Source organism: Triplophysa rosa, linkage group LG16 (genome assembly GCF_024868665.1).
Source record: "Triplophysa rosa linkage group LG16, Trosa_1v2, whole genome shotgun sequence".
NCBI classification, from domain to species: Eukaryota; Metazoa; Chordata; class Actinopteri; order Cypriniformes; family Nemacheilidae; genus Triplophysa; species Triplophysa rosa.
This window is the reverse complement of record NC_079905.1, coordinates 13,977,421-13,999,189: the sequence shown is the minus strand read 5'-3', so window position 1 is coordinate 13,999,189 and position 21,769 is coordinate 13,977,421. Positions and strand designations below refer to the sequence as shown.

Here is a 21,769-nt window from a genome sequence, read left to right as displayed (position 1 = left end):
CTTTGCAGAGGTAAAGCCATGTAAGAGAGGTACGCATAGAAAATCTATAGTTAAAGCACTTCTAATGTATTTAACTATACTTGGTGTGGGGTATTTTCATTCTCTCTAAATGTATATATATATATACTGTATAAAGACAGGCACAGAGACTTCATAGACCAGCTGGTCTATGTCTTGGCAATAAGCAAGCAATAAATAATTATACACTAACTTAACATGTTGTACTTGAAAGTCCTGGTTTTATGAGTGTTCCTAATCTGGGTTCTGCAGGAGCTGTGGCAATCCATTCAGACTTAACTTTCTTCAGTAGAGGCTGAAAAAAGATGAGTTGTTTAAGAAAACAGCATAGAATGTGTATTTTGTCAGGAGATTCCGGATCATGTAGGTTCGTCTTGCATCATATCCCACTTACCAGGAGCTTCCTCCGGCGGAGATTCGGTTGTGTTTTCTGTGGAAATAGAGGATCATTGAATCATTTATATGCATGATTTTGGATCTTAACAAACCCTTAACCCAAAGTATTTTATTTAGTGCGTCACTCGTCCTGTGTAGTTTGTTGACAGGTTTGGGACTTTTCTAAACCACACTTTAACGTACAAGTCCCAGGGCTGGTTATAGGGTGAGTGGATATCCGGGGCTTAGCCCAGAGACGTCCATTTATTAGTTAGAATATACATTTCTCATCTAAAAACGTTTGTAAAACGTGAGCCGCCACACTTTCTCATTTTTTTAAACGCTTGAAAGCTTGCGCTATCGTGGTGTCTGCCGCTGCTAAGCAACCATGTGCCATCCCCTCGGTGAAGATGTGTAGGTTCCAGCAAAGGATGGATTTTCAGCAACAACATGCTTGAAAAAAAACGTGTCGAACGTGCGCCACGACCGCTTTGCTTTCTATTTGAGCACACTTGACTAGCATCTACATTTAAAATAACCAAACTGTGCGCACAAAAGATCTGAAATGTGACGGCATGGTATGCTAATAAAAAAATTCAGGGCTTTACTGAAAGCATTCGGGGCTTCACCCCCGAGTCTAAACTTAAATATTTATACAAAATAAAGCAACAAGCAAACAACCATTGCATATTCTGAAGCATTTCTGAGTGAAACTCAAATGAGAAAACAGTGGGCATGGCTTGTATTTTTCACTGCGAATTGATTGGCTGAATAAAAACAGCTGTTGCATTTTGAAATGGAAAAGGCAGCAGACTGACAGTTGAAGGGGAGGAGTTAATGGATGCTCCGCCCAAGCCATCTAATTTACATCATTTGAGATGGCTAGTCACTAGAGGGCGAAAGTGCATTTTCAGATTTTAACAGAAGACTGTGAGGACACATGAATTTTAAAACGAGAATGACCCACATTGGTAAGCTATTGACAAAAACACTTTTTCTTTATTTCACTCGGACTTTAGCTTAGAACTCAATTTGTGATCCTTGTGTAAATCTTGAGTTTTTCCTTCAAACTTAAAATCAGAGGCTGTGCTCTTCATTATCTTTTCTTTTCTTAGTTTTTTATGTTTGTCCTTTTTAGGTTTGTCATTATTACTTACCAGCTGCTTCCTCTGGAGGAGAGGAATCCTTCTGCTCCTCAGTTGTGTTTTCTGGGGACACAGAGAATCAGTTAAATTAAGCATCACTGTTGTTATTATTATTATTACATAGAGTTGGAGACTAGAACATATAGCATAGTACATAGACATATCATTTTGCATCTGGTTGGGAAGGGATGAGCATTACTTCAAGTAATCAAATTTATATAAACAAGCCATATATATTGACCAGAATATCATAATAAGGAAGTGGTAGTGGCCTCTTTTGATTTGGGCCATAAAGCAACAAACTGCCAACTAAAAGACACAAACCTGTCAGAATAACAATCAGAGAAGCAAGCACGTTATTAAAGGGTTAAGGTCTTTGCACATACAGTCCGAAATTTTCGTATGCGTTACGTGTTTTTTTTTGTACGGTGTCTCTGAATTGTCAAAACATCTCTCAAAATGCCGAAAATCGAACCCGGTCCGAATTTTTTTATGACAGACGAAAATATCGGAGGCAGTGTGTAAATGTGATTGACACAACGCGAGGTTGTATTTATTTTTTAACATGCGGAAATTTCGGACGCAAATTTCAGACTCAATGTGCAATGTCCTTTAGTTAATTGGTTGAACCAAAAATTGAATTCTGTTATTTAATTACGCTGTTTGGTACATATTTCCTGATATTTAAATACGACCAGGTTTGTTATCAATGATGCCTAAAGCATAGGTTCTTATAACGGATCACGATGCCCAACATGTTTGGGCATAGTAGAAACATCAAATTTAAATTGAAGAGCTTTGGCAGATGATTTTTAGTAAATAATCATTTTTAATTCCTTTCTCAATTTTCGAATGTCGTTATCCTATCAGAAGGTTCGAAATTTTAGCTCATGATACTTTCTGTTCACCATTCACTTTCACTGTAAACAGCAGCATTAACACCCTACCCTCTCCTTTTGTGGCTATAGAAAAAAAGTAGAGTAAATTTAGCAACAATTTATGTATAATCCATTCCGTAATCTTGGAACAACTGTTGAAGTGTCATATATACTGTGTTTTCAGTTTGATAGTACATTTACTGTATTTATTGTTTGCAGCCTAATTCTTGTCTGGCTGTCCCAGAGCAACAATAAAATCAGTTGCCGTGTCCTCCTGTGGCTGGTTCACCAATAGAAATTAAGTATTATTTCCTGTTGTGTTCTTGTTTGCATTGTGTTCTGAGATTAGTCACTATGTGTTCGACAAATCCTCCCATTTGTCCACGTTGTGCCCAAAATATTTGCATTAGGGGATCCACTGTCATTTACATTTGAAATGTTGGCATTGAAGCATGCTATAGCCCTCGGCAAGTTCCAGACATGTCACAGAAATCGAAAGAGCTTTAAATGCCTATTTACATCATTGATTGCATATTCATAATACACAAAATGAATCCGTCATCAGAATTGGAACCTCACACCACAGCTGTGACTCCATAGCCAAAGTCATGTTATCACTGAGCAACAGGTGCAAGAACTGTTACGTGCTGGAATGGAGAACGGACCAGCATTGTACTTCTGGCTAATGGAGAGGATACTAAGGAATTCTATCACCACTTTTTGTATTAAAGTGTAAAGTTTAATATGAGTAAAACTTGTCTAACTATGCTTTGATGTTTCAGATACACTTTTATACACTGCTCAAAGAACACCTAAATCACACAATGAACGAAATATCCAGGTTAAAACCCTTCACTTATACCCTTTGCACAATGTTGTGAGAACAAAATAATGTGACAATGGTCAATGAAAGCCAAAATCATAAACGCATTCAGGGCCGCAATTACGGTAAAATCACGGCAAAAAAAATGAAAATACTGGCTCATTCAACTTATTTGAATTTCCTCACAGTAACTCATAATGTTAGTCAGTAATGTTCATGGCCCCACACCTCCCAACAATGTCTGAGCATACTCCTGGTGAGATGGCAGATGGTGTCCCGGGGATCTCCCAGACTTGGATCAGAGCATAAGTGAGCTCCTGGACAGTCTACGGTGCTACTTGACGGCTTCGGATACATGAGATCCCAGAGGTTCTCAACTGGATTTAGGTTTGGGGAACGTGAGGGCCAGTCAATGGCATCAATGCCTTCATCGTCCAGAAACTGCCTACAGACTCTGGTCACATGAGGCCGGGCATTATCATGCACCAGCATAAGATCTGACAATAGATCTGAGGATTTCATCCCGACACTTCATAGCACGTGGAGGTCTGTGAGACCCCCCTGATGATGGTCCTCCCCAGACCACCCTTGCTGTTGCCCCTCCAGTGTACCTGTTGTCACTTTTATTTGCACCAAAACAAGTAAAAATGGTTCACAATTACTTATGCTTCCTTACCGGGTTGATTGATATTCCTGAAGGTTAACAGACTTGGTGTTGAGCTGTGATGATGAAGTGTTCCCTTCATTTCTTTGAGCAGTGTATTTATCATGAGTATTCATTTCAGGAATCATGACTATATATAGGCTTTCCAGTAGCAAAGACAACGTGTGAGATATTTGCATCCACAGATATGCTCCTTGAAAGTGCCCAAGCTATTTGCATGCACAGGCACGGTACGGGAGGTACAATGTACCTTGATCTTGAGGATTACTTTGACTCACTGAAAATGTGTTCACTAACTGCTGTAATACACAGGCACCATCAACAACATCAGGTTGTCTTGAGAAAAATGTAAACGTACCACTTTGTGCTGGTGCAGGTTCTCCATTGCTTTCAGCTGTGGTGGAAGGGTTGGTTTGTGCTTCTTCAGGCTGGTCAGGGGTAGCTTCTACAGATTCAGCAGCGTCAGGTGTGACGGTCTCATCCACTGCTGGGGGGCTCTGTGCTTCCTCTGCAGCTTCATTTGTAGTCTGTGGAGATTCTTCAGCCTGTGACTGGTCTGGAATTGTCTCACTGTCTGCTGCGGGACCACCGTTTTCATTACCCGTCTCTAAGAGATTAAAACATAAGTGTCATATAAGTATGTAATCTAATGTTATATTCCTCATGTTTTGGATCCCTGGTGGGGCGGGAGATGGGTTGGTCATTTAATACAATGGAATTTGGACAAATGTGGTTAAAGTATCATGCAAATACTTGGGGGTGTTGGATAATGCTTTCAGCTACCAATACGTGTAACCCACAGCTCTGTTTAAAACATTTTTTACTATATTTAAATCCTTCCCACAGGTTTTCCTTTAAGATGAGCACAGCAAATGTAAAAAACATTTTGTATTACTACAACTAAATCTTTTGACTCGCATTCTTTTAAATTTCTTAAAATTCCAATTCAGAACAAAATCATTAGATGGGTGATTTAAGGAAATTGAGTCCCCACAAATATGTTTTATCGTAAATTTATGTTAATTAAAACTGTATTTATATCAAATTTAGAGCTTTTTATTGTTTTGCCTTGAAATGAACAGTGTTTAGCCCTGCGGTTCTCTGAGCACCTGTCACAATGTAAACACCAATTGCGATTGTATTTCTCTTGTTTTGGTGCCTTTAATGTTTGCCAGGAATATTCCACATATGAGTCACCACATTAAGTTCTCGAGAAAAAAACAGCTCAAGGCATCTAAATAAACCTCCGATTGTGGATTTTCCAATGTTTTTAAAGAAGACGTGCCAGTCGCGTCAGCTGCATGCTTTTGCAGACGGTTTGCATATCTTTTATTTGAATCTGATTTGGTGATCGGTCTGTCAGATCTACTTTAAATTGAACACAAACAGCAAAACTAAAGTTTGGTTTACAGTCAATTCACAATAGCCTTAAAGTACTAAAACTATACTGTTAATAATTATATGAAACTGAAAGGGAAACATTAACATCCTGGATTAATGATAACAAATTCCTTCATAACTGTATACAGCACATTCCTCTTATGAAATAAATGGATGTATTAAAATATCCAAACTAACAGAACGTCTAACATCATGACATCAGATCTAGCCTAGACTGTGGTCTAAAGTATCCACATTATTTGCATGAAACCTTCTTCTCACGTCCTAATATATACACATCCCCATTTAAGAGGTTGACATGCATCACCACACTTGAAGGAACAAGGTGTGGGGTGGACCTCCACTGATGGTCAAAGAATTCACACAAATGTGCAACCATAAATGCCAGTTTATGGTGGACGTCATTTAACCCTGGGTGACTTTCATTGTGATTAATACTATAGGTCTCTCTATAAAAGACCCTGAAGTCAAGTAGAACAAAACCCCATGGGCTGATGACAGCATAATGGATGAAGATCTGGGTGCATTACACAAAGGTCCGGGTTCAGTTTCAAGTTAGGGTGACCCAAGATCCCAAAAGTAACTAATCACAAGCGTACTCTAAGAATCTAGAATGCATTTGTGTTTTAATAAGAAATCACACGATCATTACGCAACAGCGTACAATCCTAAACTAAAATTGTTTACGTAGCAAATTAACAAGTTTTTTTAACAAAGGAAATTTAAAACGCGAACTTACCATCTGTACCTCCATCTCGTTTGGTGCTGGGTCGTGTTGTGTCTTGAGCTGTGGTCTGAGTGCTGGACGTGCATCCCATTGTGTCTGTTCCAGTAATAAGTCAAACACACTGTCTTGAGTGTTACAGCGCACATCAAATGCACGAGACGCTTCTAATCAAGCCACGAGCGCTTGACAGAGACACTCATTCATCCATCAGCAGGTAACGCGCGCTTTATTTGGGTGTATATGAGCGGCGGTCCTATGCAAACCTGCCCTAATTCGCAGTACCTTTCGTACTCGCAGTTCAATTTGCAATGCTAAAATGGTTGCGACCTCTTTTTTCTCTCTTTCCGATTAAAGTGAGTTTATATTGAGTATCCGGTTTTCGTTCAATATGTCTACTTGATAAATTCTTGATTTTTGGATGGAAACTTCTATAATGAACTAGACGCAAATAAATAGGATCCGTTTTCATGACGCTCAACATTGAATTGAACTTAAATTAATTAATGAAGTCAAATATATAAATGGTGGCGCTTTGTGACTTTGGCGACACCTGCAGGCGACAGGTGGATCTATTTTGCAGTACTAGACCAGCCTAAATTAAAGGGATAGTTCAGTCAACAATGAAAATTCTGTCATCATTTACTCACCTATCGAGTTGTCAGTTTAAATGTCTTTGTTCTGATTAACACAGAGAAAGATATTTGTTATTTGTTAGAATGTTTATAACCAAACTAATCTCGCCCCCCCCCCCCCCCCCATTGACTCCATTGTAGGAAAAATTACTTTATCATTTTTTTTGTTCTGTCGAACTCAAAATTAGACATTTTAAAGAATGTAGGAAAGCAAACAGTTCTGGGGCACTTTTGACTACCAATATATTTTTTCCTACTAGTCAATGGGGGGCGAGATCTGTTTGGTTATAAGCATTATTATCCAAATATCTTTCTCTGTGTTCATCAGAACAAATACATTTATAAAGATTTGGAACAATTCGAAGTGATGACATAATTTTCATTTTTGTGTGAACTATCCCTTTAAACAACTACAGCTGGGTCATTTTCAACCATTTACCATAAATATTTAATCATTTATTAAATGAATAGAATATAAATTTATTTTTCCTGTATCGCAATGTTACGGACATTGGTTTTCCGTTTTTTTTCCCGAGTGTAGTTATTTAAACATACTTAACATGCTTTTAATCCATTTCTATTTTAAACAAATTTACAGGTTAGTTGCCGTGGCTGTTTTTGTTCGAAATGGCCTTTAATTTGTAATTTACTTCAAAGTTCCAACGCACGTTTAGAGAGCCACGAGAACCGCAAGATCTCGCGATGCTAGCGCACGAGTGTTACGCGCGCGGTGCACGCTGGGAAGTCCTTTTCCTACGAGGCCATCTTGGTGTGATCAGGAGGTGAGATTCGCTCTAGTATAAATGATTAAAAATACCCAATCTTAATGCTCATATGCGCAATATAAACGTATAATTTTGAATGCGCGGATCTTAATTTACCGCTTTAACTGTGTATAGGTTGGCCAGATCGGACTATACAGGAACAATGGTGGCTGCAAAGAAAGCGGTGAGTTGAGCGCAGCTGCGCGTGCCTGAGCTTCACGTGGATGCTCAATACAGGCCGCATGATGAAAAGTGATTATTTAATGCACATACGCTGATATGTGATATTAAACGTATACAGATGAAGTGTCGATAGGCGTTTTCTTAACATGTTTACATCTGTGTTAGGCGTTTTCTTAAAATGTTTACATCTGTTTGACGTTGTGGAGGGATTGTGTGTTGAATGCGTGCTAGTTGAGCAATGAAACAGCTTGACAGTTTTCTGCTTCAGAGTAACTGAATTTCTATCGTAATGTCTGCACATTATGGATTAATTTAAAGTGGTTTCAGACGTGTTGTGGAACGTAAAGCAGGTCTTTTTGATAAAACTCTTATTTTGGAGAGCTAAAGATACCATAGCCTTTTAGCAATAAATGTAGCATAAGTGCGTATAAAACAGAATTACAGTACGATTAAAATACTTTATTAAACTACTTATAGTCTATGTGACAGACGTGATGCTTGAAATAAAACGGCGCATACATTTGACCAAGCTGGGCTTTATTGAAGTGTTTCAATAGTTAGAATAGCTAAAGTTTAACTGCCAGTAAATTACTGTTCATTAAGCAAGATTTTGCTGGACATTAGTTTGGTTATCACGTTTCCATTGTATGCAGATGTTCAAAAAAATAATCTTAATATTTAATATGCTTGAAATGTCCGAAAGTTGTATTTTGTGCCGTTTGGATACTGAGGACTTTATTCCTGCGTTGTATTTGTGTATTAATGATTTTGTCTCATTCCTACATATTTACAGAAAAAGTCCTTGGAGTCCATCAACTCCAGACTGCAGCTCGTAATGAAGAGCGGTAAATACGTTCTTGGTTACAAACAGTCTCAGAAGATGATTCGCCAAGGCAAAGCCAAGCTTGTAATCCTGGCCAACAACTGCCCCGCTCTGAGGTATTCACCGTTTGCCTGTCATTGTCTTTATAGACAACCTAATTAAAGTTGTTCCGAAATGACATTGACGATCATTTATTGACTAAATGTGTGATCATTTTCCCAGGAAATCTGAGATCGAGTACTACGCTATGTTGGCCAAAACCGGAGTCCATCATTATAGTGGAAACAATATTGAGCTTGGTACAGCCTGTGGAAAATACTACAGGGTGTGCACATTGGCGATCATTGACCCTGGTATGTATTCATGCATCAGTTATATTCTGTTAGAAGAGCTATCTTTTGATCTTATAACTTATTTCTGGACTATAATGTAAATGTTATTTAAAATAGTGCTGATAGGATTTGGGGTTCAAATGTTGGAATCTAGTGTATCTTACAGATGTGTTAGATGTGGTAAGGATTTACATGATAAATAATGTCTTTTTGTTTATAGGCGATTCTGACATCATCAGAAGCATGCCAGACCAGCCGCAGGGGGAGAAGTAGAGCCATTTCCACCAGATATTATTACAAATAAAGTTGGCTAAAATGGTCAATGTGATTTTGTTCGTTTCTTTCTCTTCCTATGTGGTTCAATTCATTAATGCATAAAATTGTTATGATAAAAGACAGCACTTGTATTTTCCATCTGATGTTAATTATTTAGATTTCTGTTTGATTATTGATCAGTCTTACCGTTTAGTTGCTGTACTGCAGCTATTTATGGTTTTGTTTATTAAAGCACACACTGTTTTTGAAGTGTCTGATGTGCTCTCTGGAATGTTTGTTGTCTAGTTAACTAAAGCACAAACAGTATTAGTCAAAACAACACTAGAGGGCACAGTCTTTGAAGGGGTTATGCTCACCTTGCTGTTACCCAGGATTATTGGAAATTAAGGCATGTAACTATGTTTTAAGGGAAAATGCATAAAGGAGCCAAGCATTATTTGACAACTGAATTCAGACCCATTAAAATGAACCAGTGATAACGTCTAAATGGTTGTCATGGGTGTCTTTAGAGTTTGTCAGTGTCTTGGCAATAAAATGAGAACAATAAACCATGAATCACACAGCAATAATAGAATAATTGGTTACAGCATTAATGCAAACTCTACTTTTTACCTAACTGGATCCAGCAGGTTCTGTTAATCCAAAGGTGTATTGAATTGTTTTCATTCTCCTTGAAGAGAAACAGCCTGTCAACATGGTTAACTTGTTAACTTTGATCTTGACCACTTTGTACCTTCAATGGCTTGGTTCTAGAAACACTTAAGTGTTATAAATGTAATTGCATGTTTGACTCGACCAAAAAATTATATTGGATAATATACAAACAATATATTGTGAGCAAGTAATACTGAACAAAAATTGAAAACAACGTATATAATGCTGCAAATCTATACCCTTTACAGCAATGTTTCTTAACCGGGATGATTTTCAAATTAAATTTGAAGAAAACAAGCAATAAAACGACTACAAATCAAGATATTTCTTAGTGTTCGGTTATTATGACAAATATACATCTTTCTAGCTAGACCAATAACTAGAATGGTTTATTGGGTTAAAATTGTGAGTGGGTTGGTGTTGATCCACTGCTCTACATCAGTATTAGTAAAGCAGAATAACTGCTGAGCAACAATCCCAAATACAGCTGAGGCCAAGTTGAGTCCCTGAGTGATCTGCAGATCTCCAAGAGTGGGTTTTAGAAAGAATATAAAATTACTGAGACAGAAGATAGAAATTTTGAAGGGACACAAGCAAATATTTATGTTTTAATGTATTGCATACCTCTGTATTATAAATGGAAAACATTGAAGTAGTTTTGGACTTCAGCCTATTTTTATTCTATAAAATAATACAAATATTGTAAGATGAGGCTGGAGCATTGAAAATACAAATCTACAAAAGCATTTTTTCCCTAAAGACTTTGAGACAGAGAAATAAATGTCAGACAGCACTAAAGAGCTTGAGCATGAGAAAAACATCAAACGCCGTCCTCACGGAATGACTGCCCTAGTTTCCTCAGTCAAGTGTGCTCAGCTCTGAAGTCTAATTCTTAAATACCCACACAGATAAATATAATCACTTTTAACTGAAAAAAAAGACATTTTTAACAAATAGTATACTGTCTATAGAACAAATAATGAATTAAATATGAGATCTGAGCAGTCACAGAAAGGACCTCAAGATTTGTTGGCATAATTAGACAGTGTCCTAAGAATCCAAAGTAGGTCAGTGGGTGTTGTGTGTATATTGTGAATTCTTAATAGCCCAACTGATTGCTAGTTGTGCTCAGGCAGAGCTGAAAATAGGTGAAACTGCCCCCTCTGGACACACAAACATCAAGCTTCATTTGTGGAGTCAGTGTGTTTTGATCTAACCCACATCTCCCTGAGAACGTCTGTGGATGTTAAAGTGACAGCTCACCCAAATATGAAAACTCGTCACTTATTTACCATCATGTCATTTCAAATCTGTATGACTTTCTTTCTTCTGCAGAACACAAAAGGAGATATTTTGAAAAACACCAGAAAGAGTCATATACAGGTTTTGAATGACATGAGGGCAAGATATATAACATATATAAACAGACAATATTATTACAAACATCTTTGCTGAACGTGGTAAGGATGATAAACAGTCACAATGAAGTATTACTGTAATGTTTTATTTAGAAATAAGACATAAGCCAGTGTGAACCCAATACAGGATGCGTGACAACACAAAAACAAACACATTCTACCTTACAAATATTTTTCTTGTTTTAGTAAATTAATTTTGTGATGTCCATTGTTAATAGTGAAAGATCACCAGGAATATAACGTACGTATTTAGATCAAATCTACATGTTATATTTTAAACCGACAACCGATATTCCAAATAAACACAATATTGTGGTGTTGCGGTTGCGAGACACGGAGTTCAGTGAGTAAACCATTTTCACAAAACTATCTGAAGCTGAATTAAAGATGCTACGTTGTAGATAGAAGTCTGCACACACAGAGAACAGTAAAAATGAAATGCTTACATATACCATTAATGCTCCTATACCCAACATTACCATAACTAATAAATGAAGGTCTGCATAATCATTGTATGCTATTAATACATATTACAAATACCCTTGCATAGCCACTGGATATAAAAATGGAAATTGTTCCCAACAGATGCTACTTTAAGATAAGAGGAGACTATTTGAACTAATATATATATATATCTAATGTTGGGGTCACATAATTTTCTTTTCATCAGTCACAATTACTGATAACAGCTTTCATCACAGACAATAACACAGATTATTAACATTTATATGTGCAAAAACATTGCAGTCTGTGGCCATTTAAAAATCACCTTATACCAATAATTCTCATTTATGTTTTTTTGAGCACGGTCTGCTTTTAATTCGATAAAAAAAATAATTCCAATGTTTTCAAACGACTTGATTTTCCTGATTTTCGACACGATTGATCTGAACCAGACTTATTGTCGCATATATTAAGTGTATACAGCTATGTGTGTAACTGTTTATTCAACGCAGATCAGATTATCTGAAACATCCACTAAACCCTCTGAAAATATTGTAAGAGAATATGACTGTGGTTAAGACTGTGAGACTGTGGTTGCATGTTTTAGGACATGTTTATGTATACAGAAAGACTTAAAAGGTTTCCCTTTGTTAAACAAACTTGAATTGCTTAATTTTATAACTAATTTAGTTAAATTCTGAACCAGAATGTCTAAATATTTCTTTTGTGCCGTACAACGTTTGCAAAAGATTTAAGTAAAAACTGATTTTCTTACATTCATTTTCTAGGTAATTCCCATTTGAAAAGTGCTCTCACGCTGCATTCAAATCTCAGGTACATCAGTAGACAACAACACTACTGAAGTAAGTTCACAGTATTCAAAAGGCCAGTGCCACAGATCATCACTGAAAGTGCAAATGAGATTGGAGCCGACACAAAACTTTGGGTTGCCAGGACAGCTGGGCAGTCTTGTAGAGGGAAGAGCGTTTCAAAGTCATACTACCACCTCTAGCGAGGAGAGGAGACTTACGTCACACATAGACCGGGGCAGCGGAATGGGCTATTGTGTCGAGAAAGTGTTTCTTTGGAAAAGGGAAGGACTGTGGGAAATAAGAGAGATACGGCTATCTCAAGCCGAAGTGTACTGGGGTGGGGGATCCTTCGGTGGGATGGCGACTGCCTCTTCGTAGGGTGGAAGTAGTACCTAAAAGCAATGCAGACACATTGGTTATGTTAGAAATGGAACATTAGGCTATAATGTTAACTAATTTGGTCCCTTATATGCTTTATACTAACTATTGTATAAAAAAACATTCATCAACATTTACCAACACACTGTACATTTTGTTTATTTAATTTCCATCTTTAATTCCAATCTCCAGGCTTTAAATTCAATTTTAGATTTATTTATTTGATTGCAAACTTTAATTTCAATCTTCGCAGTCTTCAATTTCAATGTTAGATTTATTTATTTATTTATCTGTTTGTTTATTTATTTGAAGCTTTAATTCTAACCTTTAGTCTTTAATTTCAATTTTATTTAATTAATTTCAATCTTCAATTTTATATTCAATTTTAGTTTGATATATTAGTTTATTTATGTTTTCAATCTTTAATTCAAATGATTAGTTCTTCATTTCCATTTTAGATTTTTACCTTTTATTTTTATATTTAATTTCAATCTTTAATTTCACCTTTTGATTTTATTTATCTTTTTTTATTTCAATCTTTAATTCCCATCTTCAGTCTAATTTTCGGTTGAATTATATATTTTAGCTTTAGTTTTCTTAAAAAAGATTCATTTGTACGGTCTACAGAGGTTACCAGAATAACATTTTACTACAGGTTGCATGCGTATGCGACACATAAAATCTTAAATTTGATCATCTTTGATATACTGTTTGTTTATGATTTTAATTACTCCGAATTTTGTCAAGTACACAAGTTCTCAATGCATTCTGGGATAACGTATTCTGCTCAGTTGAATAAACACAAAAATACTAAGAACAGCATCTAGCCTTTATCATCATGTCCCAATCACATTCCCCCTTTCTCTCTTCCCGTCGCGTTATTTCAATGATCTTGTTTGCTTTGCAAACAAATATATTGACATCTGCTAACCATGGCAGTCCACACGCAAAAACCAAGCAATTATTTTACTCTGGACAAGGGCACCTTCCAAACGCCTTCAACATGTAACCATCATCATCCATTGCAGAGAAAAATGTGTCAGCCTCATAATAAAGAAAGGCCAATAAAAAGCAGCCTTTACACAGATGAGCTTATTAGTAATATGCTCAGGGAAGCTCTAAGGCAATCGCATTTTCACCTTCAACCGAGAGCATTTCAACTGAGCCAAACAAACGTGGACAGTTACGTAACGGCCTACAGCTGAATAGTGTGGAAGCCTCATGAATGGCCTTTTATTTCCCGTGTCTCCTTTTTTTGAAAGCATGTGACCACATCGTTGGAATTGAGAATTTAAAGAAACGGTCAAAGATAAAAACATATAAAACCAACTTAAAGATACAAATTCTAAAGACATCATTATAATTGAGCAGTTGTATATTTGAGTTGTCAGTGGTTGGAGGGCCATCAGAGCCGCAGGACAGATAGACAGTGGCAGTGAGACAGGATTACTGTGAGGCAGACAGACTGGAGATTACAGACAGTACAAGTGCCCTCTCTAATGCCCTCCATAAACACTGACTCAACAATACAGAGGGCATGAAGAGACTGTCATCAGTCTCTTCATCTGTGTGATCTGTTTCATCACACAGATCCCCTGTAGCTGTGCAAAGATGCACTGTACTAGAAAACTGTACGGTGGACTGAATGTGAACGTTCACAACTGAGACTGCGTCAGACATAATGGGACTTCATGTAATCACTTGACTTACTGTAGTATCATTTGTGGTGACATAAACCAGGACCTCCGTACAGCTTCTTCCACTCACGTATCTGTAGCAGTTCCACACGCAAGCAATAAGATACGCCTGAAGAGAACAAAACAACCATTGAGGCTAAATGAAACATCCTCATAAATCATGTACGGCATATGGATAAGCAATGAACCATAGTCTGCACTATTTCGTTTCCCAAATTATGACATTTATAAAAAGAACACGTGGGTATGTTGACAAATAATTTTTGGATACGATTTTAGATGCTTTTAGCTGTTTCATTTTTCAAATGAGCACATTCAATAAACACATTTTTTCAATGTCCGGCATACATACACTGTACAACTGCACAGGGCTGAAACTAAGAGGTCAATTTTAGCTTTATCCCAGCAGTGTAATCTCTCTCTCTCTCTCTCTCTCTCTCTAATGCTCACAGGCTGTCATAAAGTGATTCGGATCACATCTGAAGTCTGCTGGAAACGTCAAGCTTCTAGAAGGACAGCTGCAGAGAATTTATCTGCAGCAGTGGAGATCTCACAGACCTCAGTGTTTCACAACAGATCACATTCAATGAACGTACCTTAAAGGCCAAGATGCATCCAATAAAGAGAAGCACTGCTAATACTAGGCACATGTTGTTTGTGGACATCAAGTCCTCTTTGTATGGAAAGGTCCCAGGCTGTTACAACAACAGACAAACAGAGTTAATGATCAAACGATATTGTCCACTCTAATGCGTTTTATATTCTGTAATAAAATACTTACCAACTGCTGAAGGTAGTCCTGTATAGTGTTGGGATAAACCAAGACGCTTATTGCTACCAGTGTGTTAAGGGCGAAGTCAAAGATCTGATAGCAAAAGAAGGGGATGATCCATGCTGCATGTTGCTAAAAGAAAAAGTATACAAATGGACGAATGAATGAATCATAATTAAAGTAAGTTTAATAAATAGATGTGATTGAGGGATTTATCAAACCTTATATGCTCCGTAGGTAGCCATTCCGCAAATCAAAATCATCAGCAAAGAGATCGCAGCCGCAATACACATGTCTGTGGAGGAAGAACATATTATATTCAATGTTACTGATGGAAATCTGATGGACAACATGTATTTGCCCCAAATCGATACAATATTGATTTTCTTATTATTTATTTCAACTACACTTCAAAAACATTGACTAAATTTGTGAAAATATTAATACAGAACACCACCAAATCACATCACACAAATCCAATCACACACAGCAAAATCGCCAGTGTTAAAAACTGTCAAATTGACACTCACAGTGTAAATATAATCCACACTCTCAAAGTGTGGATTATATATACACTGTGAGAGTTAATTTGACCTTTTTTAACACTGCCAATATTGCTGTGTACTAACATTAAACATTAATACTTTAGTAATGCAATGTTAGAAAGTTCCCAGTTTAAGCAAAACTGAAATTAAAAATCTATTGTATTTTATATTATATATATATTATATTATTTAATACATATTTAAAGAATGGAAACTGTGTAAATCAGAACTAAAGAGAAGCTCAATGATACCACCCAGCTGAATCAACTCAATGGAAAATTAAACAGCAAATTCAGTAGATAAGATTCCTTTTGGTTTATAGATGGTTTCAAAGCAACAACATTAACAAACGTTACTGCGCATGTGCGCATTCGTGGACTGCCCTTAAATTCCGGTACACATTCGCAAATTATAGATTATTTCTGATAAAAAGCAAAAGAAATTAAGAAGAAGCGTTACTTGGCTAAACTTGCCTCTCCAATATTTCGAATTTAGACTGCAAACCAAGCTCAACCGCTAGATATCAATGTACCATACGGTTTCTTAAAGGCGACAAAACTACAGGACCCACTTAACAAATTGTTTATTTAATAAAATTAGCATTCAACAAAATTCAACAAATCGTTAATTTAATACAATTACTATACAATAAAATAATAATATAAATTAATAATAACATCAATTAAATGAAATACAAATAGTTATATTATTAGACACAAGCCAGACCGATAAACAAACACAGACCGGAAATTAACTGCAGTCCTGGCGCGCACGTCCCATGAAAATTTTACAAAATAAAAACAGACGTTATGTGGCCCAAACTTAACTTCCAGTAGACCTCCACAAAGAACCAATAACTAGTAGTTTTAATTTAATATAATTCGATTAATTAATATTAGAATAAATTAAATATTAAATAAATTGTTATATTATAACCAAACACAGACCGGAAGTTAACTTTGGGCAAGGTGCCTACGACCATCTATAAGAAATTATCTGTCAATCTGTCAAATAAAAATGATATATTTTAATGTTATTTCTAAGGTGAAGATTCCCCAAAGAAAGTAATAATTTAACAGAAAACGCTAGTGATATATTACCCAGTAATATTACCAGTCTGAGTTAAACATTTATTAGTTCAGCCTGTTGTGAGACAAAGTCACTCATGAATGAGTTACTACCTGACCTGCTATCTCTAGTGATATGTTTCCAACACACAACCAGGCTCATTTTCTCCAAAACAAAAGCACATCTCACATTAATGAGAAACACAAAGAATCACACAAAGTGCAAAAATATTGCCAAAACGAAGAGCAACTGACTTGTTTTTGTGTTGTAATATTAGTCAAAGGGATAGGTCACTCAAAAAAATAAATTCTGTCATCATTTATTCACCCTCATGTTGTTTAAAACCTGTGACTCTTTCTGAAAAAGATATTTTGAGAAATGTCTCAGTGGTTTTGTGTTCATACAATGGAAGTCAATGTTGCTACCAACATTCTTCAAAATATCTTCTTTTGTGTTCTGCAGAAGAAAGAAAGTCATACAGGTTTGGACAAGATGGTGAATAAATGAAAGATTACATTTCTAAAGTGTATACTGTATAATCCAGCACCTACACATAGAATCTCACCTTCATCTCAATTTCATCTAAATAATTTGAATGATACTATCAATTTCATTTGACCTCCTCGTGGGACTGCACTACACTGGCCTTTGAAATAGCTCCTCCACATACTGCATGTTAAATTACACCAGTACATCCTGTCTCCTTGAGCGACTATTACAAAACAGGCTTCATATACCAGGGGCCAGACCCGAGGCAGCCCACACAAGCAAGGATATACCTGTCATCATTTAATCCTTCTGATGACGACAGTCAGATTTAATCAAAGTTAGAGCCAGTATCTCTGACAGGACAGGAAGCTATATTCTTACCACAAGGAAACAGAATATCACTCTTACAGCTTGAGTTCTTATCGCACTTTAGAAGGTGTCTGACAAATGCATACGTGTAAATTAACGGCTCAAACATACTTGCATCATCCATGACGTCCAAATCCGTGCCGAGATCAGAACTGGTGAGGTGGTAGTGATACTGGACTGGGTCATTGAGAGACGACAATAGGATTAACAAAACCACTGCATTGATGAGCTGTAAGGGAAAGAGATCATTTTACACAAATTTGTATCATTTATATCTAAACAAAACAAGGAAAAACTAGAATCAGATGAGATCGGGAATTTTGAGCTGGAAATGTAAAATGAAGTTTGAAATACAGACGCACCGATATATCGGCCAACAATCGGTAACGGTCGATAAAAGCAATTTTTCACACTATCGACTATTATAAACATCACCAGTTTACGTTCAATACTAATAGTCAATATATGAATGAATAACATTCAGAAAGTTAAGAAACACTAATGCATTCTTCAGAATCGGTATCTGCAGAAAACATTCTGAATAATCGGCTACCTGTATCGGTGGAGAAATGTCGTTTCGGTGCATCTCTACTTTGAAATAAAGCAAATATGTTACATGCAATATTGAATCTTTAGACTCAATAAATTCTTAATTCCGTTTTCTATCTTTTATAGACTTAAAGTTGTAGATTTTGTATTCTCATAATGTTATTAATAATGACTCTGAAAAACAAGAAATGTTTGACAGCTCCATGTGACTTCACAGACAAAATAAAATTAGACCCCAACAAAAATCGTATAGTTTCTAGATAGCTTTACATCTACATACAGGGCATTTATAAAGCAAACTCCCCGTCTGACACACTTTAACTGGCTTTATCTCATTCTTTACCCTTGATCATGTTTTGTCGGTGGCAGCATTTTTCTATCTGTGTCACCAGACATCCAACATCTTGACAGTTTTTAGGTTAATGAATGTTTTTGTTGTTCTTTCCCTCCATTGAAAAACCTTTGAAAAAACTGAATAGATTTACTAGTTGACCAGAATATATTGAGTGAAGGTTTGTTTATTTCCTGGTCATTTGGATTCAGGTCTTTGGGAACAAGTTTGACCTCAAACAATGTTTCTTTAGTAAAGGTTTCAAGCAGGACGTCAAGATTATATTTCTATTTATACTATGCAAAAGAGCTCTGGTTTCTAAAACAAGCTTGTGCATTAAGATTAAGACTAGAAGGTGGTGTAATGTTACGGCTGAGCATTTAAATACTAGTTTTATTTCATTCTTGGTATTTTTTCCTAAACATTTTGGATATTTAAGACGAGTTAAGAATGATAAATATTAAGCGATACCTCATTTCTTTATCATATTTAAAATAGTGAAATAGCAATAAATATACAGTATAAAGATATATGATGGCATAAAATATGATATCAATTCTAAGCGTTGCATTGACTTACCATGTACCAGATGCCCAGGATAATGGTGCCCGTCCGTACATGACAACACAGACAGCAGCTGGTCGTGTACCATCTGTCCCACGGCGAAATCATTTTTCCAATAAAACGCCTCTCACTTATTTCATGAATGTCCTTTCAGTTCGATGCGAAATATTGTTAATAACTCGGAGACTTCGAGAGACGTCGATCACCGCCGTTACCGTCCCCGTTCGTTTCTCACCGCTGCATTAATCCAGCTCTTCTCCGCGTCACGTGACCGGAGGGGATTTTAGCGTGACGTCAGATCCAGATCCACTGATGCAGTACGCTTTTCCAGAGTTGCTTTAGTACAGAGGATTCCCATATTTTATCCACGTAATAACCGCCAAGAAGTGTCTAAGGTTTTGCAGTTTTCATCAATGGTTTAAAAGTATCAAATATAAAATTTGCTATCTTGTTTTTTTCCATTAACTCAACAAACTTAGTTAAGAAATTTCAAGGTATTACTTTTATAATAAATTACTATAGATATATCATATTAATTATGCAATTACTTTTATATTGAGTTCCAGCTCTCAGCCAATGTAAGTATACATTTAAACAGCGGCAACGAAACAACATGGACAGTTGTGAAATGTTATCAAGTGGAATTAAACTAGCCTGCAATTTCAAACTCTGATGTTAAACAGATAGGCCTAAGTGGGCCTAAGTGCAATACCCATATGAATGCACTGTAAATCGCTGCATAAGTGCATGGCAAATGTGTACATTCAATGTTTACAGTGTTATAGCCAGGGTTTAGATTTAAAGTGAAAAAGAAATTATTTCATCATTTACTTACCCTCTGCTTGTTCCAAACCTGTATACATTTATTTGTTCTGCTAACACAAAGCAAGATATTTTGAAGACTGCCAGTAACCAAATAGGCTAGATCCAGGGCTGGACTAGGAAGAAAAATCGGCCCTGGCATTTTTAGTTCCGCATCGGCGGGTGGGGGGGCTGTGGCATACGTGTCTTTTGCAATCACGTTGCGTGCATTCGCATTTATAATACGTCAGTCTAAGCGGCCAACGCCTCCGTTACGGCCCCATACAATAGTGGCAATCACGTCCGTTCCGGCCCCATACGTTAGCGGCCACCGCCTCCGTTCCGGCATCCATACGTTAGCGGCCCACCGGGAAAACGCCCGGTACGCCAGATGGCCAGTCCACCCCTGGCTAGATCACATCTCCCATAGTATTTTCTCCCTACTATGGCAGTAAATGGGGATGGGATCTGTTTGGTTAATGACATTTTTCAAAATATCTTCCTTTGTGTTTAGCAGATTATATATTTAAGTATTAAATTTATACAGGTTTGGAACAATCTGAGTGTAAGAAAATTATGACAGAACTATCCCTTTTAATTATGAATGGGCAAATGCATACACTTTTAAGCATAATATTTTTTATATATTATTAAAATATTAAACCATTATTCACAATAAAAGTCTAATTGCCCACTTCTTCAGATGTGGCTGTAAACAACAGCGCACAATTGCAATTGGTTTAGGAGGCATTATGTGAATGTTATCGTTTTGAGAGATAAGCAGCAAAAAAATAATTGAATATTATTAATTGAATATGTTTTAAATGAAATGAGAAAAACCAAAGGAAAGATCAGAGTTTGCACATGTGACTATAGTTCAAAAACCTTTTTTGAATGCACCTTGTTCTAAATATTTTAAATTCATAACAAAACGTATCAGCAAAACTAATTCGAATGAAGTCTATAAGCATTTTAAGCTGAATTAATTCCATAAATTTAATATTTTTTAGAACAAATGCCTACCAACATGTATGAAGAATATTAACACAAGCTCTATAATAACTTGCTTCAGCTAGTCCATCATCGCAACGAGTCTTCCAAATAGCAATTTTCTTTTATTTAACAAATCAACATAGAAATATTGCATTGACTTAAGTAAACATGATCATTCTTAAATCCATAAACTAGTAGAAATACATTGCGCGAATCACCTTCAGAATGACAAACTAAGGCAGGCACCCGACGCAAGCTCAGCGTGCCTCAGAATCACGTGATCTACCGAAATCTACAAAAAATGACCATGAGCGAAACACAAAGTCAACCCAAATTTGAATATGCATTTAAAATGCCCCCCCGACACATCCATTCATCATTCATTAAAGCCTATTTACAGTGAGAGGTACTTGCACGAGTGGACAGAGAATCAGGACATTTTCATCATCACTAGAAATGATTATTAAATCCATGCAAATGCAACACTGACATCAATCAAATCTAAAGTAAAATGTCACACCTCATATTAAAAGAAAAGAGAAAGAATAAATGCATACACTACTGAGAATAGACTAAGGCAACAGATTCCTGATACTGATCCTATTGTAGTGTCATGGAATTAAAGCTGCTCTAATCGATCAAATCACATAAACCTACAAACCGTCTCAAGTCAAAATAAAAATGACAATTAAATGTTCACATTGTGCAAGATTAAAAAGAATACATACACAAGGGATTTTTACAACCTTCAGCACAGTGCAATTACAAAGAGTTTGACCATAGAAAAAAGCCCTTATAGTTCTATACATATGGCGTGGCTTTTTCTACTTTTAGGTTGTGAAAA

General features: G+C 36.4%; 3 protein-coding genes across 3 annotated transcripts; 1 reads left to right on the top strand and 2 right to left on the bottom strand.

Moving 5' to 3' along the window:
* Positions 1 to 36: 36 nt before the first annotated feature.
* On the bottom strand, positions 37 to 6,499 carry si:dkey-284p5.3 (uncharacterized protein LOC557830 homolog). The gene is made up of 5 exons (XM_057354847.1): positions 6,044 to 6,499; positions 4,262 to 4,510; positions 1,551 to 1,601; positions 413 to 448; positions 37 to 313 (listed from the first exon to the last, which is right to left on the bottom strand). The coding sequence occupies exons 1-5, from the start codon at positions 6,120 to 6,122 to the stop codon at positions 294 to 296; spliced, it is 435 nt and encodes a 144-aa protein (XP_057210830.1). The 5' UTR covers positions 6,123 to 6,499; the 3' UTR covers positions 37 to 293.
* Positions 6,500 to 7,352: 853 nt separating this feature from the next.
* Positions 7,353 to 9,295, top strand: rpl30 (ribosomal protein L30). The gene is made up of 5 exons (XM_057354877.1): positions 7,353 to 7,445; positions 7,563 to 7,611; positions 8,404 to 8,549; positions 8,656 to 8,786; positions 8,986 to 9,295. Exons 1-5 carry the CDS (start codon positions 7,366 to 7,368, stop codon positions 9,036 to 9,038), a joined length of 459 nt encoding a protein of 152 aa, XP_057210860.1. The 5' UTR covers positions 7,353 to 7,365; the 3' UTR covers positions 9,039 to 9,295.
* A 2,915-nt stretch (positions 9,296 to 12,210) lies between these two features.
* Positions 12,211 to 19,390, bottom strand: laptm4b (lysosomal protein transmembrane 4 beta). The gene is made up of 7 exons (XM_057354757.1): positions 19,147 to 19,390; positions 17,799 to 17,916; positions 15,438 to 15,511; positions 15,226 to 15,348; positions 15,041 to 15,139; positions 14,458 to 14,553; positions 12,211 to 12,761 (listed from the first exon to the last, which is right to left on the bottom strand). The coding sequence occupies exons 1-7, from the start codon at positions 19,237 to 19,239 to the stop codon at positions 12,687 to 12,689; spliced, it is 678 nt and encodes a 225-aa protein (XP_057210740.1). The 5' UTR covers positions 19,240 to 19,390; the 3' UTR covers positions 12,211 to 12,686.
* Positions 19,391 to 21,769: the final 2,379 nt, after the last annotated feature.

Bases quoted from the DNA above. Each gene is read 5' to 3' on its own strand.
- si:dkey-284p5.3 (XM_057354847.1), bottom strand. From the start codon at position 6,122: ATGGGATGCACGTCCAGCACTCAGACCACAGCTCAAGACACAACACGA. The intron at 1,602-4,261 runs GTACGTTTACAT...CTGTGTCCCCAG, and splicing joins ACCTGCACCAGCACAAAGTG to AAAACACAACTGAGGAGCAG. The intron at 314-412 runs GTAAGTGGGATA...ATCTTTTTTCAG, and splicing joins TCCGCCGGAGGAAGCTCCTG to CCTCTACTGAAGAAAGTTAA.
- laptm4b (XM_057354757.1), bottom strand. From the start codon at position 19,239: ATGATTTCGCCGTGGGACAGATGGTACACGACCAGCTGCTGTCTGTGT. The intron at 14,554-15,040 runs GTACGTTCATTG...TGTTCTCTTCAG, and splicing joins GATGCATCTTGGCCTTTAAG to GCGTATCTTATTGCTTGCGT. The intron at 12,762-14,457 runs GTAAGTCAAGTG...CATTGCTTTTAG, and splicing joins TCACCACAAATGATACTACA to GTACTACTTCCACCCTACGA.
- rpl30 (XM_057354877.1), top strand. From the start codon at position 7,366: ATGCTAGCGCACGAGTGTTACGCGCGCGGTGCACGCTGGGAAGTCCTT. The intron at 7,612-8,403 runs GTGAGTTGAGCG...ACATATTTACAG, and splicing joins TGGTGGCTGCAAAGAAAGCG to AAAAAGTCCTTGGAGTCCAT. The intron at 8,550-8,655 runs GTATTCACCGTT...TCATTTTCCCAG, and splicing joins AACAACTGCCCCGCTCTGAG to GAAATCTGAGATCGAGTACT.